This window comes from Lissotriton vulgaris, chromosome 5, assembly GCF_964263255.1.
Source record: "Lissotriton vulgaris chromosome 5, aLisVul1.2, whole genome shotgun sequence".
Classification (NCBI taxonomy): Eukaryota; Metazoa; Chordata; class Amphibia; order Caudata; family Salamandridae; genus Lissotriton; species Lissotriton vulgaris.
The window spans coordinates 1,034,602,786-1,034,619,198 of record NC_141693.1 but is presented as its reverse complement, the minus strand read 5'-3'; the positions used below and the strand labels follow the sequence as shown (position 1 = coordinate 1,034,619,198).

At 42.7% G+C, this 16,413-nt stretch overlaps 1 protein-coding gene across 2 annotated transcripts in view; it reads left to right on the top strand.

Annotated features, from left to right (window-relative positions):
- LOC147711949 (solute carrier family 2, facilitated glucose transporter member 9-like) overlaps nt 1-13,953 on the top strand; it is a 292,102-nt gene extending 278,149 nt beyond the window's left edge. For both annotated transcript variants that reach the window (XM_086922666.1, XM_086922667.1), the window contains exons 11-12: nt 7,311-7,438; nt 13,367-13,953. In XM_086922666.1, the coding sequence (XP_086778792.1) occupies nt 7,311-7,438; nt 13,367-13,600 (362 nt within the window). In that variant the 3' untranslated portion in view covers nt 13,601-13,953. The remainder of the gene's footprint in view (nt 1-7,310; nt 7,439-13,366) is intronic.
- The last annotated feature ends 2,460 nt before the right edge of the window (nt 13,954-16,413 follow it).

Below are 16,413 nucleotides of genomic sequence, written 5' to 3'. Positions count from 1 at the left end.
CTAAAACCACATTTGGTTCAAAGTATTGTCTATAAATAAAATCACCCAAATTCTTTCTTTTTTCTTACTGATAAATGTATAAAGTAAAGCGTGGCTCATACTTTTGCATCCTCTCTTCAGGGACCTCTGGTGGTTCCTGCTGCTATTCATTGATAGGTGGTGGGGACCTCTCCATGGCAGTTGCTGAAAGTTGAAATTAGTTTCCTGTTCAATTGAGGTTAGAAAAAGTCTTGAAGCCCTACCAGCAGAACTTCAAAACTTGTATGTTCCATCTTTATGCAGTGCAGGTACTAGTTTGTGCCCTTCTCTCCAAGTACCAGGAAGCTACGGCATAATTGTGTGTACTATTAATACCCAAACACACATACTGCATTTAGGCTGAAACCCCCATCGAGTTTTCACTGGTCTATTTAATTTACATTCCTAGGATAATTGCTAAGCACGTTTTCTCTCATGACTATTGACTTTTCATTGGTCACCCTAGCAGAAATGTATTATTTTCAGTTGTCCACCAGTTATGAGTGACATGTTGCGGTCTAGGGCACCAAGAACATGGACACATTTCCAAAATTGCCTTCAAAAGCCCCCTAAAACTCATTTTACCAGCTGTCGTCCGCAGCGCTTGTTGTTGCTGACATCAAATGTGCCTTACTTGTAGGAAAGATGCCAAGGACGTGAATTAACCCACTCACTCTCTTCCTAATAAAGCTTGTCGTCTTTCCTCCAAACCTTTGACTAACTGCTGTGACTAACAGATGTTTCCACTGCCCAGTTTAATGGCACTCCGTATACCGTCCTTTGTAAGGATGGAGGGCGGAGTCTGCATTGTTCGGATTTAACCTCATGACTTGTCAATCACATTTTCCCAGCAGCCAACACTTCAGCCCATCGCACTATTCCCTTCTTGTTGAGGCTTGCATGGTCGAATATCACTTTCTACCATATGGAATCACTGACTATTATGCATAAATCTTTAATTAGCAGCTGATGGTGCAGAACAAAAATACTAAAGAAAAGCAATGTGGACAGTCCAGCTGTCCTTCTACACTAGTTTTGCCCTGGTAGTGTAATTCTGTAATTTTTTATTAAATTAAGTTTAACTGAACAGAACTGAGCAAAAGTACTATGGTCTCACAGTAATAAATACATCCATGGAAAGCAGAGTAATATAACAAGCTTTGCCAGCTCTATCTAAAAATGATGGATGAGGACTGGAGTGGTTTATCCAATTGATGTATTAGCAGCGCCTCCAACAAATCTATAATTCATTTTCTGTTGAGAATTTATTCAGTGTAATTACATCTTTAATTAGGATTTTTATGGCTCATTGTTCATAAACAATGATGAATATGACTTTTAAAACAACGAGGCTGAAAAAAACCCGGGTGAACTGTGAACACCATTTCATATTTTGTTCTGCATGAATTTTTCTATATTAAGTGTCCTCTATCCAGCGTGATGTGGAAATAATGAACTGCCGCCTTAACTTCTCCTAAGCTCATTAAATTCATTACATTGAAACAAAAGGGAGCCAGAGTCCTTGTTTATTTCAACTTAATCTAGGGGATGGTGCTTATTGGAGCCCGTGGAGTGCCGGGTGCACTTATGCATTCACAAGTTCATTGCTGCAGCGTTTCCTCGTCTCTGGGTAAAGCCAATCGGTCTTGCTGGGTGGCTGGGTGACCGGGGAGACCAAACCGCTGCTTTTTAGTGAAATGCAGCACTTAAACACGGAAAATGTAAGCATATGATTGATGTTTAACCCTTATCCCTCTCCTTGGCAAATCTTGATGCGCCTAAATTACACTAGAGTAACTGAAGAACATCAGTTTAATTACTCCAGCCCATACAGTGGGTCAGATTTGATGATTAGGGAATGAGCTGACACTTTATAATCACGAATTAGTCATTGCAAGAATACAAATTTCCCTAGGCAGATCTCAAATTTCTCCATTTAATGATTAGACAACAATTGTTCAGAGACTACAGATACTTTAACGTGGTAATAAAACCCCAAGGTTTTCACAGACCCAAAATCCTTTTCCTTAAAACCACACTCCAGTCGTTTAAGACTATCCAGCATAGTTTCCTTAAGTCTGACCACCACCTACAAACCTGAAAGCGTGATGAGTCTGGCATTTATTTTGCATAAGTATTTTCTTTCTAAAGATCAACATTTTTTAGGGACTTTCTTCCTACTGCACAGATTTTTTTTTTTTTAAATACCTCCCAAGTGTACCATATAAACATCTTAGCCTCATCTGACAACTATCACAGACACCCTTTTCCTTCCTTTACATAATTCACATTCCGATCTGCTTCCTCTTCATCTTTACTCCAATCCCTCTTCTACTTCATGATGCTTTCTGTTTTACTCCCTTCACAGTACGTTGCCGTGCCTACGTTTGCCATGTGTGCTTTACTCTGCTCTCCTTCCAAGTTTGAGGTTTCTATCAAGGAAAAAGCCCATTCCGTCTACCAACGATTTTTACTTATGTACTTGAAGGTATATATATTCCAATCGTGGCCTGTAGGGCATTGAACTGCTTTATAGTGAAACACAACTAGCTTTGAAAGAGATGTTCAGAACTAACGGTAGGGAGGGGATGTGAAAGACTGGTCAACCAGATGGGTCTAGTCTCAAGATATGAGCTTTTAGATCTCCTCAGAAGGCAAGTCCTCCTTTTGCTGCTTGAATGGATTTGCCTGGCTCATGCACTGGTCTCTTCCTGCCAAAGCATTAAGAATAAATAGGCCTAGATGCCTCTGAAGCACCCGCCATGTACCAAAGCAAATCTGTTGTCCAATAGATAACTATTACTTCTGGCCAATACCAAAAGACCTCTTTGGTAAGATAGGTTATTTACATGTACCTGCGTGGACCAGGTTTTGTGGTGGAGTACTGGATCTTAGAACATCTTGGGCCTATACTGCAGAGCTGAACCAAACTCCTAAAGCCATAACTCTTCAAAAATCATTTGTCTGAATCCTATCTCCAGGGTTGTGCCGACCCTTTCCTACTATACTGGACTCTTAACCAAACGATCATTTTCATGCTCTCCTGGTTTTTCTTGCTCCTTTCCCCCACAACTTTATTCAGCACTCACAAGATGACAACCGGCGCCTTACAAAGCACAACAATAATTAGATCTTTTTTTTCTTCAGAAGTTTTGTGAGGTTTCTAGATGTGTCCTCAATGAGGCAACGAGATAGCGCACCCTCCCGCAGCCCTCGAAGCTCAGTGTCTGTATACTCTGGTGCTGTAGTCAGCAAATGCAGTTCAAAATGTCCTTTCAAGCTGTGTGCGCCATATTCTGGCCAAGAGAAATAAAGGAAGTTGCATATTTGGGGATTCTTGGAACTAACCAGTTGTAAAAGTTTTTTCAGTAGAGGTTTACATTTGGAAGTAGCATACTACTCTGCAATATCTTGAAGCACTGTCTTTTTTTCCAATTACGTTAATATTGAGAATCCTAAACGAAAAGTGAATTTCATACAGTACAAAATCACATTGGACCTCTTTCACAAAAGCAGCCGTTGATGTGTACACTTTTGTGATACTGGTTTACTCTTTTATTTGGAGTACATTTCGAACCCACTAAGTGCAGGTACATATTTTTATCCATATCTTGGGGAAGATGCCTGTAAGAACTATGAACACCCACCAACGTATGAGCTTGTGATGTTTCACGTACCTTTTTGCAGAGTGGCCCACACTGAAATGCCCATAATCCTGCCCTTAACCCTAAACATGTGAGTACAACAATTTCGCCACCATGGTGATTTTCTGAAGTTGTGAGTAAACTTTCCAGATCTAGAACATCATGAAGTAGAGTGGGAAATCTGCAGTAAGGAAATGCAGCTTTTGCGAGCCTAATTTGCAGTTGGGCGAACAAACATGTTTCAGAATCAATGCGAGCAGAACACCCAACACTTTCTATCCAATTTGTGTAATGCTTTATGCCTTGTTGTCTCATCCCTGCCAACAACTTGATTTTCTGCAAGTGCAAATCCCTTTGCTGTGCAAACTTGACAGTTCTTGCAAATAGAAAAATACAATTTGCAATGCCTAAATGGGGACTCCTTATAATTTACAAGGCCTAAGTAGCCCCCCCCTTGCTACTTGCAAGGAAATATATTAAATGGTTAATACTGCTCCTGTGGCTTTAAGCATTGAACGACTGCACCAGCCATCGTCGGTCATAAACAGCTCACAAAGTGGATGCTGTCAGATGGGAAGCTTCCACTGTGTGAAGGCCAGCTGCTGGCATTGGAACGAGCAGGTATCTTTCTTATGGATCACCGCACGCATGCCCACCCAATGTCATTTTCATGAAGTGCCACATTGGTGGCATTGCACCTGAAGGGGCTGTGGTATCAACAGCAAGTTGGGGTCGCAACACTAGTCTTGTGTTCCTTGCAGTACACAGCCTTTGCAATCACGGGTATTGGCAAAAATTCACTCATGAATACCGATTAGGAGGATTTCGGCAAGGCCTTGTGGATTGCATTTTTGTGCTATTTTAGAACATCTAGTAAAGTGTTGCCTCAGCTATGTTGCAGACCCTGTGTGTGAAGGCAGTACTTGCTGTGCTGTGCTGCAACCAGGCTTCATATTGCTTGCCTACCACCACCACCCCATTCCCCACTTTCTGCCCCTGTTGCATTAGGTTAGGAATACAAATATCTTTTAGATTCAAAATATTCAACCATTTTTAGTAAGCACTTGGAGAGGCTAGTGCCATGATGGCGACTGATCGCTGTCAATCTCTTGCATGGGACACCAAACCACCCTGGTAAATTGATATTTGGGAAATACAGACAACCAGCTTCCAAAAATACTTTGAAACCAGCTTCCAAAAATACTTTGATCTAATTATATATTTGAGGTCTAAGAGTTTACTGTCAAAATAAAGACAGAAGGACGTAACACATAAGAGCAGGCAAACTAGCTGCCAATTAAGTTGACACAACAAAATATCTTACCATAAAGAAAATAGCCGAAACGCTTTCTAACTGTTTTACTAATTTAGTTCACTTACAATAGGTGGAGAGGGAGATCTGCTGGGTTTTGGACTTTCACAAGCCTACTTTTTTATATTTTCTTATTGAGCCAAATTTCATTATTAATCACCAATGTTATATAGTTGCTGAGTGCGAGTCCTTACTTGTATATACTCGTGTTTTACTGTTGCATAATGTGAAATCACTGCTTGTGGCTGGACATTCTGCAAGAATGAATGGAAATAATCCATGAAACTCTTATGTTCTTCTTTTCGGACGGGGCTCCAAGACTAGTAACGATTGTTATCTGCACTGTGGTCCCCCAAGCTCAAGGGTGGCTACACAAATAACAGTTTTAAATGCCCTTGACCACCAGTCAAATGGTTATTAGGAATTGGAGACGTTCATGAAACCTATTCCCCTACAACAAAACTCACCCTATTTACATCTTTTAGTAATTTGATTCATTTACATTTTAATATTTACAAAATATTTATTTACTTATTTATTTATTTTATTTAAAAGGTTTTATATAGCGCTACTGGGCTCAAGAGTATCAGAGCACTTTACAGATAGGTAACCACATCAGGACAAAAATTACATTGTGCACTAAACTCACATAGGATAGGGCATTTCAGTTAGACGAGGGAAAGGAGGAAAGAATGTAACAAGAGATAAATAAGGTAGACGAGAAAGGTTGAAAAATAGGAGAGAGACAGGAAAAAGGAGAGAGGGAGCAAAAATAGGAAAAAGAAGAAACAGGGGCTGGGTCGAGGAGGGTACAAAATAAGGACAGTGTCATTACAGCGATGTTAGGTACCCCAGTATTTGTTCAGAAGAAGCATCTTGAGTCTTTTTTTGAAGGGAGGATAGGAGGGGTTTCAGCGAAGATCTTTGGGGAGAGAGTTCCAAATCATAGGGGCATTACCGGAGAATGCTCGTGATTGGGTCTTCTTACATTTGAGTCTCGGGGGGAGGGGAGGGGGGGTGAGGACAAGGGCGTTAGTGCTTCTCAAGGACCTGGAGCAACCAGCTTTTTGTCATTTGTCAGAGAGGTAGGAGGGGGTGTTTTGGTGAAGGGCTTTGTGAGTGATACATGCCATGTTGAAGGGGGATCTACCTTCGATTGGGAGCCAGTTGAGGTTTTTGAGGACAGGAGATATGTGATCAAATCGCTTACCGTCGGAGATCAGCATGGCAGCCTGATTGAGAAGAGATTTTATCAGGGCAAGGTGGACTTTAGGGGTTCCTTAAAGGGTGGCGTTGCCATAGTCAATTCTGGAGAGTACAAGAGATTGGACAACGATTTTGGAAGTCATCAGCTGGAATAAAAGGTTTGATTTTTCTAAGGTGGAGAAGGGTGAATAGAGCACCTTTAGCAGCATCTTTAATGTGGGGGAGGAGAGTAAGATTCTGATCAATGCTGATTCCCAGGGATTTGACAGAGTTGGAGGTGAAAAGGGAGCAATTGAGTGCTTTGATATCATTGACCCAGAGGAGTTGGATAGGCAAAGCACTGTTTTTGGGAGTGAAAATGATGATTTCAGTTTTTTTCAAAAAAAATAAAAAAACAATTTAAGCGTAGTTGTGCTTATTAGACTCTGCAGTTCATGTAAATGCATAGCATATGAATTGCTTCCAAAATGTATGAAAAACAACACATTCATCAAAATTATGTACAATTTAGCAACGCTTTAAAAAATCGCCCTAATGCAATTGTTTAATAATTGAATAGATATGCACCCCATGTATGTTTTTGCTTGTCATACTGTGTTTGCATTAACAGAGACCACAGAAAACGTTTGAATAATGTAAAATACTTTGAACGCAAAAATAATACATAACCTAATGAGGCAACTTCCATAATTTCACAGTGGCACCTATTATCTGAAAGTATATTTGCCCATTTGACTTGATAATGCAGTACTGGAGATCTCAAACGCATCCGAAGTAGTAAACATCGGTACTCCTGATCAGGAACATAAAACAAGTATTAAAATGCTCACTATGCATTATCAATCAATTTTCCAACTTCTTCGACTGACAAATGGTCTTTTAGTGTCTCAACTCTATCTCGTTCAGTCGTTCCACCCCATAATAAATTACGTATGTGAACCAATCATAAAGACCAATTTTCTGCATAAATGTAAATGTTGCCAAAAGAATATTTACATGGAAGCTATGTTGGGAAGAAAATTCCACACAAGATGAAAGCCAAGATATGATATACTATAGTTGTAGATGAGCTATTTGATTAGCAATTTGCCAAATAACGTCTGTCTTTTTGCTGTGTTTTCTTTTTAAAGCTGGAATTCCTTTCATAATGACTGGTGAGCTTTTTAAGCAATCTCACCGGTCTGCCGCTTACATCGTGGGTGGATCCCTCAACTGGCTGTCGAACTTCACTGTTGGGTTTGTCTTCCCATTCCTCCAGGTAATATTGTTTTTCTGTGTATTTAACAAGTCTTCTGAATGTAATATCTTGGCAAATATATCTGTCTATTGAATCTCATTTATGTGTATTTTTTTGTTGTTGAGCGTTTTCGATGAGATGGAAAGCAATTTGCTGATGACCTTTTCATATTACTTAATTCGGTCTGCATTGTAGCCTAAAAGATTGAATGGGGATTTTGTACATAAAATCCTGTTTGTTAGCTCATACTCTTAATTTGCTATGAAAGAATACCACAAGTTTCAAGAAAAGCAAATTATCCATCATCTAAGCACCTCGCCTGGTCAATGTAGGTACGTTGGAAACATGTTTGCACTGTATTCTGGGACCACACACTTAAAGAATTGTTATACGTTTCTATGATTTTAATTTTCGGCCAAGCGCATTTAAAGAAATACTTTTGTTTTTAATTCCTTGGTGTGGCCTAAAATTATGCCCCCCCACCTCCAAGCAAAGAATGTGGAGGGGCTCTAAAATTTCGATAACTCAATTGCAGAACCCAAGCATAAAAATCCAACAAAAAAAATTAAAGGTGGCATTTCCAGACAATGACAAAGCCCTAAAGGGTTTTCTGCTGTGGCAAGCCTAGCTGTCCTAGGTAGAAAACCAGAGTGCAGAATTCAATCCTAATACTTTGTGTGGAATGGTACCAGTTAGAAACATAATTATGGCACTAATTTTATTAGGTACTAAAAATCCAAATCAACGGGGAAGTCTGGTTAGTAATGCACATTAAGGAAAAATTACTTTTAAGAAAGTTACCCTTTACCTGACTGAACAGTTAGAAGGCTAATTAGAATGAGCCTCTGTCAGCTCTTCGCCTGTGTGCCATCCATGTGAACGAGGTGTGTCATGCCTCCCAGGAGCAAGGACTAGGCTGTACAGAATGATCAGAGCTGATTCTTCAGAGCTCAACAGAATATTTGGAGTGGGGGCTGTGAGCATCCTGTGAAACCACTCACAATCCTGTTTGCAATATCTGTGAAGCCAAATGTTAAACTTGGGGACACACTTGAAAGGGAGAGAACAGGATACCAAGACAGTTCTTGTGGATCCTCTTTCTGAATGCTTACAGACCCTTCTTTTGGTCTACCCAGACCACCATCGCTAGGTTTGTTGTGGGCACAGTACCTGCTTCAAACTGGATTTTTATGTTGAATTTGGAAGGACACAGGTGATTTCCCTATGATACTCCCACACACACAGACCTCAAAACCCAAGTTTAGTTCGGCTGAAACTTTAACCATTTTGACCATGCCCTGACACATAGCATTTTGGGCTTATTTGCAGTAAGGCAACCAGTAACTCCTGTAACAGTGGGTAGGGTTGGCCCGAGAACTTTTATCCCACTGTTAAGGAAGGGGTCAGGAGCCACCCCCACCAGTTAACTGGTGCCAGGCATTCATTTGGCACCTATGTGGTATGCTTCATAATAATTGTCCCTTGTATTTACAGTCCATACCGGGCAGTTCCAAATTCACTTTTGGAGGGAATTCTTTGAATACCTTTTATGGGATCTTAATTGCACTTTAAAATGATTGAGGGTGTACCTTTATCTTTTCACGGTTTATTATCAGGGCATCTCCGTAGGTTAAAACAAAGGAGGATGTCCTAGAGTATCAATTGCTCCAGCACGAATAGGCCAACATTTTTCAGTTGGTGATTTTATTGTCCTGAAAGTCCCGGCATTCATTTGGACCGATACGATCAAGTTGCCATTCTCTGCATTTTATTATTAGACCCCAAATTCTAACAGGGGTCATATTTTTTTTCCCCCTGTCGGTGAAGGACAGAAAAAAGTGATCCTAAACTGTCCTCCCTACATTGGGTGGGTGTGTAACATCCCACCTCCTATAGCGCTTACTCGGTTAGGCTGTCAGAGGAAGTATTGTGTCGACAGAGCCAAAGTGTGGGCTCTCTTGATGGAATACTGAAGGTCTGCCTGTATCTAAATGAGGTAGGCAGACTAAGTGTTTTGCCAGTGGGTACACCATTGTGTTTGGCAGACAGATTACTCTGTCACAAACTCTAAATCAGGCCTGTAGTTGGCTGCTAGGATCTTGTCAAGTAATGCTTGAGGACGTCTGGGAACATAACTCAAGAAAAAAAACGGAATGAGTTGTGCCATTAAATTCCTCTACAGAAATGGTAAGAAAATTCTAGAATCCTTTTTAGTGGCGTGCAAAATGTCAGGACCAAAACGGGTATTATTTTGTTTAACCTTGGAATGTTACACCTAGAATGTTGCCTGCTTTTCTGAGTTAACCAGCTCCAGGAGCTAGGAATTCCAAGATAGATTTAAGATTGCGGTAATCGAAAAATGATATTCTTGTCTATAATGACAGAAATTTCAGTGCTTTTGTGGAGCTCTTCCACAACCATAAGAGGTCTAAAACAACCCTTGCAAAGAAAGTAGAACCAAGACAGTGAATCCATGAACCATGCAAGACAGACCATCTTCCCTCACGACCAGATCTACCAACAGCAGTTAACCAAGGGGCACCAGACTGACCATCGCAAGAGCCAGATCTGTCCAAAAAACATAGACTATTAATTTATTACTGGCAATGATTCCCAGAGCGTGCAGCACTATTTACTGTACTAATGTAAAGTCAAAAATTAACCAGAGTTCAGACATATTAAGTCATGCAGCACCATAAGCTATCAATGCTACCCTGAAAGTGTGCCTGATCCATACCATGTTTCTAATGAACTGATCAGACATTCAGCTGAGGTTCACAATCTTATCTGCACAAATGATCTACAGATGTTCTCAATAACAATCTTGGTTCATAGACTGTTCTGTCACGGCCTTTGACAAATTGATGCCCCAAAACTTCAACATGCTTCACAGAGACCGGGTAGTCAATCATAACACATAGCTTTCCTGCAGGGAGATGCCAATTCCACTGTATACCTCTTTTGAATGTGTAACACCTTGATGTACTATCAACCCAAAGAGCTCATTAGAGTTCCAGTGGTATATTCCACTGAGATGCAATACAGTTTTCAAAACCAACTCTAATAGCGTTTTTATCCAATATATAGCACAAAGTTCTAACAGCGGGAGATTTTAACCACTGAAGATTGACTTAACCCTAAAAACAATCCAAAAATTATGCGAAATATGCCAGCCTGGTGCTTTAGCCAAGTTGTAAATAGCCCAATCCACACATCAGTACACATAATAGATGTAGAGACTTATTCAGAGTACCATTGTAATTCTGATGGGGCCAATACTGGGCTTACCAGTCAATCAGGATTACTTTAGAGCATGTCACCCAGAGACTTCTGCTACTGAAATATTGGGCAATAACATGCAAGGATTGATATCAAAACAGCAATTTACTCACCAAAATCCTATAATTAGGAGTATTCAGCTCTTCCTGCTGTTAGTTTCCAATGCTACCTATCTGGTGGTTTGGGAGGGTGGACAACACATATGGCCCCTTGTATTCCCACCCTCCCTGTTTACTCACAGTACTAAAAAAAACATACTCATGGTAGGCCCACCTAGACGGCCCAATCATTTCATAACATCCTTTCCACTTACAAATATGATATCGGTCTTATCCCTGAAGCAAGGTCAATGTGAACTCTACCCAAAGTAGAACTACTGAAAATAGGAGTACAGAACATCATCTACAAAATGGTATTAAAGAGCCTGACTGTCTCGAAGCTTAGAATCCAACGTAGAACGTTTCTACCTCCACGTTACCAATTCATTCAACAAGTGAGTCCACTCCGACAATTGAAATTGGGAGTAAACTAATCAACTGGTGAAACAAAATAGAATTAGCTGAACTTAAAAACTATGGTGTCGATTAGGATGGCGCAAGGTGGAGGGACCGTCCGCAGGGGCAGCGGCGTTCCCTCCATAGGAATTAGGATGTGACCGCCACCCTGGCGATCACATCCTGTATATTTAAAATTGCGGCGGGTGCTGCTTAAAGCAGCACCCACCGTAAAAGTTAAAAATGCATGCTTTGCATGTGCATGCACAAAGCGGCAGGCACCGCTCGGTGCCTGCCGCTTTGTGCATTCACATGCAGGGGTGTACCATAGTTACCCCCCATGTGCACCCCCCAACATCCTGGGGGCCGGCAAGGGACCCCCAGAAGCAAAGGTCCACATGCTTTTCCACGGCGGAATATCCGCCGCGGAAAAGCATGTCTCCGCACCCATCATAATATGGCTGGCGGTGTATTGCAGACACCACCACCATATTGTGGTCCACACCCCGCGGATCAGCGGCAGACGGACCTGCCGTCCGCCGCTGATCCCACCGCTATCATAATCTGGCGGTGGGTGTTTTCAAGGACCGCGGCAGTGAATCCGCATTCTCCGGCCCGGCGGTGGCTTCCACCTGGCCGGAGGATGCGGATTCACCGCCATCATAATCGACCCCTTAGTTCCCAATGTGAATGAAGATGGAGCAAGATACTAGCGTCCAAAGAGAACAAACTACACACTACAATGGAGGGCTAGTTTAAAGCCATAGAATGGGTGTTCAAGACAAACTTCATGAAACACATTGGCAAATCTTCCAAAAAATCTAGAAAGATCTGGAGTTTCCAATAACTGAAGAGTCCAGAAGCCTTGAGGGGGAAAAAGAAATGTCCTTCCTGAGAATACTGCAGTGACTTGTCTTTGAATCAAAAATCGCACATGCAAGGGAACATTAGGATTAGCACAGTCCTCATCCTGTCCCATCTATGGCTTGATCAGTTCTACAAATGTGCACAACTACAACACCGAGGAAGATTCCTGGAAGTTGAAGGCCCTGTACTGTGGAATGCCCAACTTTAGAACTTGGCTTTTGTAGTTCGGACTGGACTGTTCCCATGGGGCACAGGGTCAGAGCTGATTTGCATATCGCCATTGTCTAACCCAGGGTGGTGTGGAGTGCAAAAAAACGATGGATTTGGGCCCAGATCTTTGGACTGGGGTGAATGTGTGACATTGATCCACATTCTGTCCATCACCTGTTTTGTTTGCAATTGCCGCCATAAGTGCGCTGGGGATGCTCAGACGTGGGTCCCAGGCACTCCACACCACTGGAGTCCAGCGAGCCGGGCTGATGAGAGGTGTTACCTCGAAACCGGTCTGGTCCTCGGATGCTTGATTCCGTTCTGGGAAGGACATGGCTTTTGTAGTTCGGACTGGACTGTTCCCATGGGGCACAGGGTCAGAGCTGATTTGCATATCGCCATTGTCTAACCCAGGGTGGTGTGGAGTGCAAAAAAACGATGGATTTGGGCCCAGATCTTTGGACTGGGGTGAATGTGTGACATTGATCCACATTCTGTCCATCACCTGTTTTGTTTGCAACTTTAGGACTGAAGCAAACTATTTGTGCTTGAGGAAAGTCATAAAAATTTATCTATTCAGGATAGCCTATGATTTTCTTGAGTGAGGAATACCGGATGGGGTTATGCCCCATTACTATTGAACCCCACTACACCACAAACATGGACTTTCAAACAAATGCTAGTGTGTGGCTGAGGCAAGGTAAAAATCCTTGCAATGAGTCCATGGACTCTGTTATAAGGCCACACAGTGGAATTATGTACATTTATAAGAGAAAGGGATGCTTGATTAATGATTTGACTCTTTCCAGCAGTTTGCAACCGTCTCCAATTCACTGTCCTATTGCTTCTAAGATTTCAGTTTTAACTCATTTTAGTATTTATTAAAAAATTGTTTTTTCTTTAGGTTTGATGTCTTCATTTGATTAAATGCTACAAATGGCTGAAGTGGATCACAATGTATTAGTATTCACTAAAGATGCTTGAAAATTGTTCTTATTACTTGGCTTTTAAAGGCCTAGTACCTTCTTTTCAATGGTGTTATCCTAATACATTAACTGTATTTCCATAAATATTAAAACATTCTGTCTTGGTGTTGCAGATGTCTGCTGGGGCTTTCTGCTACCTCGTTTTCTGTGGAATCTGTTTCCTGGTAGCACTTTATGTCTTCTTCATCATCCCGGAAACCAAAAATAAAACATTTATGGAGATTAGCCAAATGTTTGAGCCTTCTGCGTACACACGGTTGTCTGCTGAGGAACTGAAAATGAGTAAGTACAATGGATATGGTGCCCTAGAGAGCAGCTCGCTGGAGATCTCCAGATCTGGACCATGACCCGTTACGACTTCCAGATTCATCATCGCTGGTCAACGTGGTGTGCATGCTACACAGCGTACCAAAGACTGTTCACAGAAGGTTTTGATGGCATATCGCTTTCACTTGTGTACGCCGAGAAATGTGGCATTTTAATAGGCAGATATACCAGTAACCAATCTGGGATCATGGAGTGAATTACAAAACTTTTTGTGCTGTAAGCTTTTAATTTGAACATTACATATCCTAGCACTGCAATGTGAATAATTTGTTCTATAATGTACTGTTGAAATAAGAAAGCCCATTTATAATGAATGCCAAAGCCCTAAATGTCCAGTGGATGATAATTTATTAAATGCTTTACCTCAAATAAATTTTTTGCCAAAACTGGTTTCCTTTCGGTTCACTTAATGTATTTTCGGATGCGTTATCAGGCTCACTGAGATTCCCTAACTGGTGGTATTCGTGACCAGCTATTGGTACTCCTACGCGGCTGCGTACCTTATCTTAAAATTTAGCCCATCTTCTGTATTGATCGTGATCTGTTCCTAATTTTTATCAATTTGCATGTTGGAAAGTTCATGCTGCCTTTTCATATTGATGGAATCCACAATTTGTTGCCAGGTAGTAAGTTGTTTGCCTCCCAATGTTTAGGTAGAGATCACACAAGGCAACCTACCAGGTAATCCAGGTACCTTCAACTTAAGGAAGCACATAGGTTGTTGAGGTACCTGATCGCGGAAGTAAACACACAAGGCAATCAAAGCACTTGCCCACTGAAGTGAACCCACCAAGCAATCCAATGACCCAAGGAAACCCACTAGGCTAGGATGTTACTAGGCCTGTAGTTTTCCAAAGGAGGAGTGCCCGTCTCAAAATCCAGATTGAATGGTTGTATAAAGAAAAGGAAAGAGGTGGCAACTAGTCAAACTCTATTTCATGAATATCCTAATTCACCTTCCTTTACATAAAGATGCTTATAACATTTTTGTTCAGAAGATGATCATTGTACATCACTGTTGGAACACACATCTGATAATACAGAAACAGGCACATCACATTTTCTGATCACTTCATGTAGTCCTTTCCACTGTGCTGTTATAAACAAAGTCCAAATGCTCTTTTCAGAAAATGCATAAGGTAAGTATTTATGGGAAGTATTGATTGCTATTAAATGTTTCAAGCAACAAATGCGGGAGACCGTTCTAGATTTTTCTCCCATTATGATTAGCTGTCTACGGGTATGTTTAATATTTTTTTAACCTAGCCTTTAGGTTTAAAGTATTTTATTAAGGTATAAAAAACATGGGGAAGGGAATAGGAGGTCAATCGAACATACAGTACAAAAAGCGAGGTTTGCAGCGGTTCAGAAAGAAAGTAGGGAGACAGGAAGCCCCAGAGGGTAACAAGGCATAAGTCTTAAAGCAATAAGGCATCGTGAAGGACCCCCTAGTAGACCCCCACTCCCTCAGCAAGGCCGAGCTAAAATAGCGTCCCGCAACACAGCAAAAAAGCACACCATCCCTCCAACCCCCCAACCCCGGAAAGTTAGGAGAAAGAGAAGCAAAGAAAGAAAAGGAAGAAAACAATATCCCAACATCCCCGTCCGAAGGTCAGCATTAGAAGCATATAACCCCGCCCCCCGTCCCCAGCCCCAGACCCCTAATCCCGCACATTCACTCCGCTGGAGCCGCCGGCGGCGTCAGCCTAAGAAGTCGCAGGTACCGTGGGCATGTGAGCTCGCGGAATTCCGTGGATAGCAGTGCCAAAAAGGGATGCCAGAGTTCTTCAAACTGGTCAACATTCCCAGCCACCGTCAGCGACATCTTTTCCATGCCCAATACCTGCCAGAGCCTGTGTAACCAACCAGTGATAGAGGGGGCAGTGGGGGTACGCCAGAGCACCAGGATGTTTTGAACCGCGGAGCCCAGCGCAATCGCAATCTGCCTACCCCTGCGGGACTTCAGCGGGTACATCAGGTCATTGGGGAGGCCTAGCAAGACATACGCAGGGAAGCGCGGGAGCTCAATCTCAAAATGCCTGTCCACCTCATCCAAGACCTCTTTCCAATAGGCCGACAGCACCGGGCACTCCCAGAGAATATGCGTGAGGGTACCCTCCTGTCCGCAGCCGCGCCAGCAACCTTTATCGCCGATTTTGCGCATCTCGTAGAGCCGTTCCGGGGTGTAATACCAATAGGTGGACACCTTAGTAAAGGTCTCCGTCAGCCCAGTGTGGTACGCAGAGTGCCTCGCCCGATACGCAATCCTGTCCCACTCTTTGTGGCTCAAGGTCCTGCCCAATTCCCTGTGCCAGCGCTCCCTCCCTGGGTTATGGTAATGGAACGGCGGGGGTTGGAGAAACTTGTACAAGTCGGTGATAAGCTTGGCATCCGAGGTCCGGGTTACCAGCCATCGCTCATAGGGCGTAATCGAACGGGCAGCAACGTCGCGCACCGGGGGTTGTAGAGCCCAGTGGCGGATTTGCATATAACGCAGTCTGTCCCCCTCCGTCAGGCCAAACTCCTGTCGGAGCTGCTGGAAGGGGAGTACGCCCTCCGGCCCGTAGATCTGGAAAAGCGCCCTGCAGCCCGCGCTCACCCAGTGGGAAAAGGCTCCCGGTTCCAGGCCCGGAGTGAAGTCTGGATTGCCAGCAATGGTAGTGAACGGCGATGGAAAAGTGGTGAGCTTGCGAAGCTCGCACACCGCGTCCCACACTCTCAGCGGAACCCGGGTGATAAAAGAGGCGTAGAGGTTCGGCGGACGGTGAGCGCGCCGCAGGAACGGGACTTCCTGGAGTGTACGGGCCGCAACTGCCTGGTCTTGAAAGAGCCA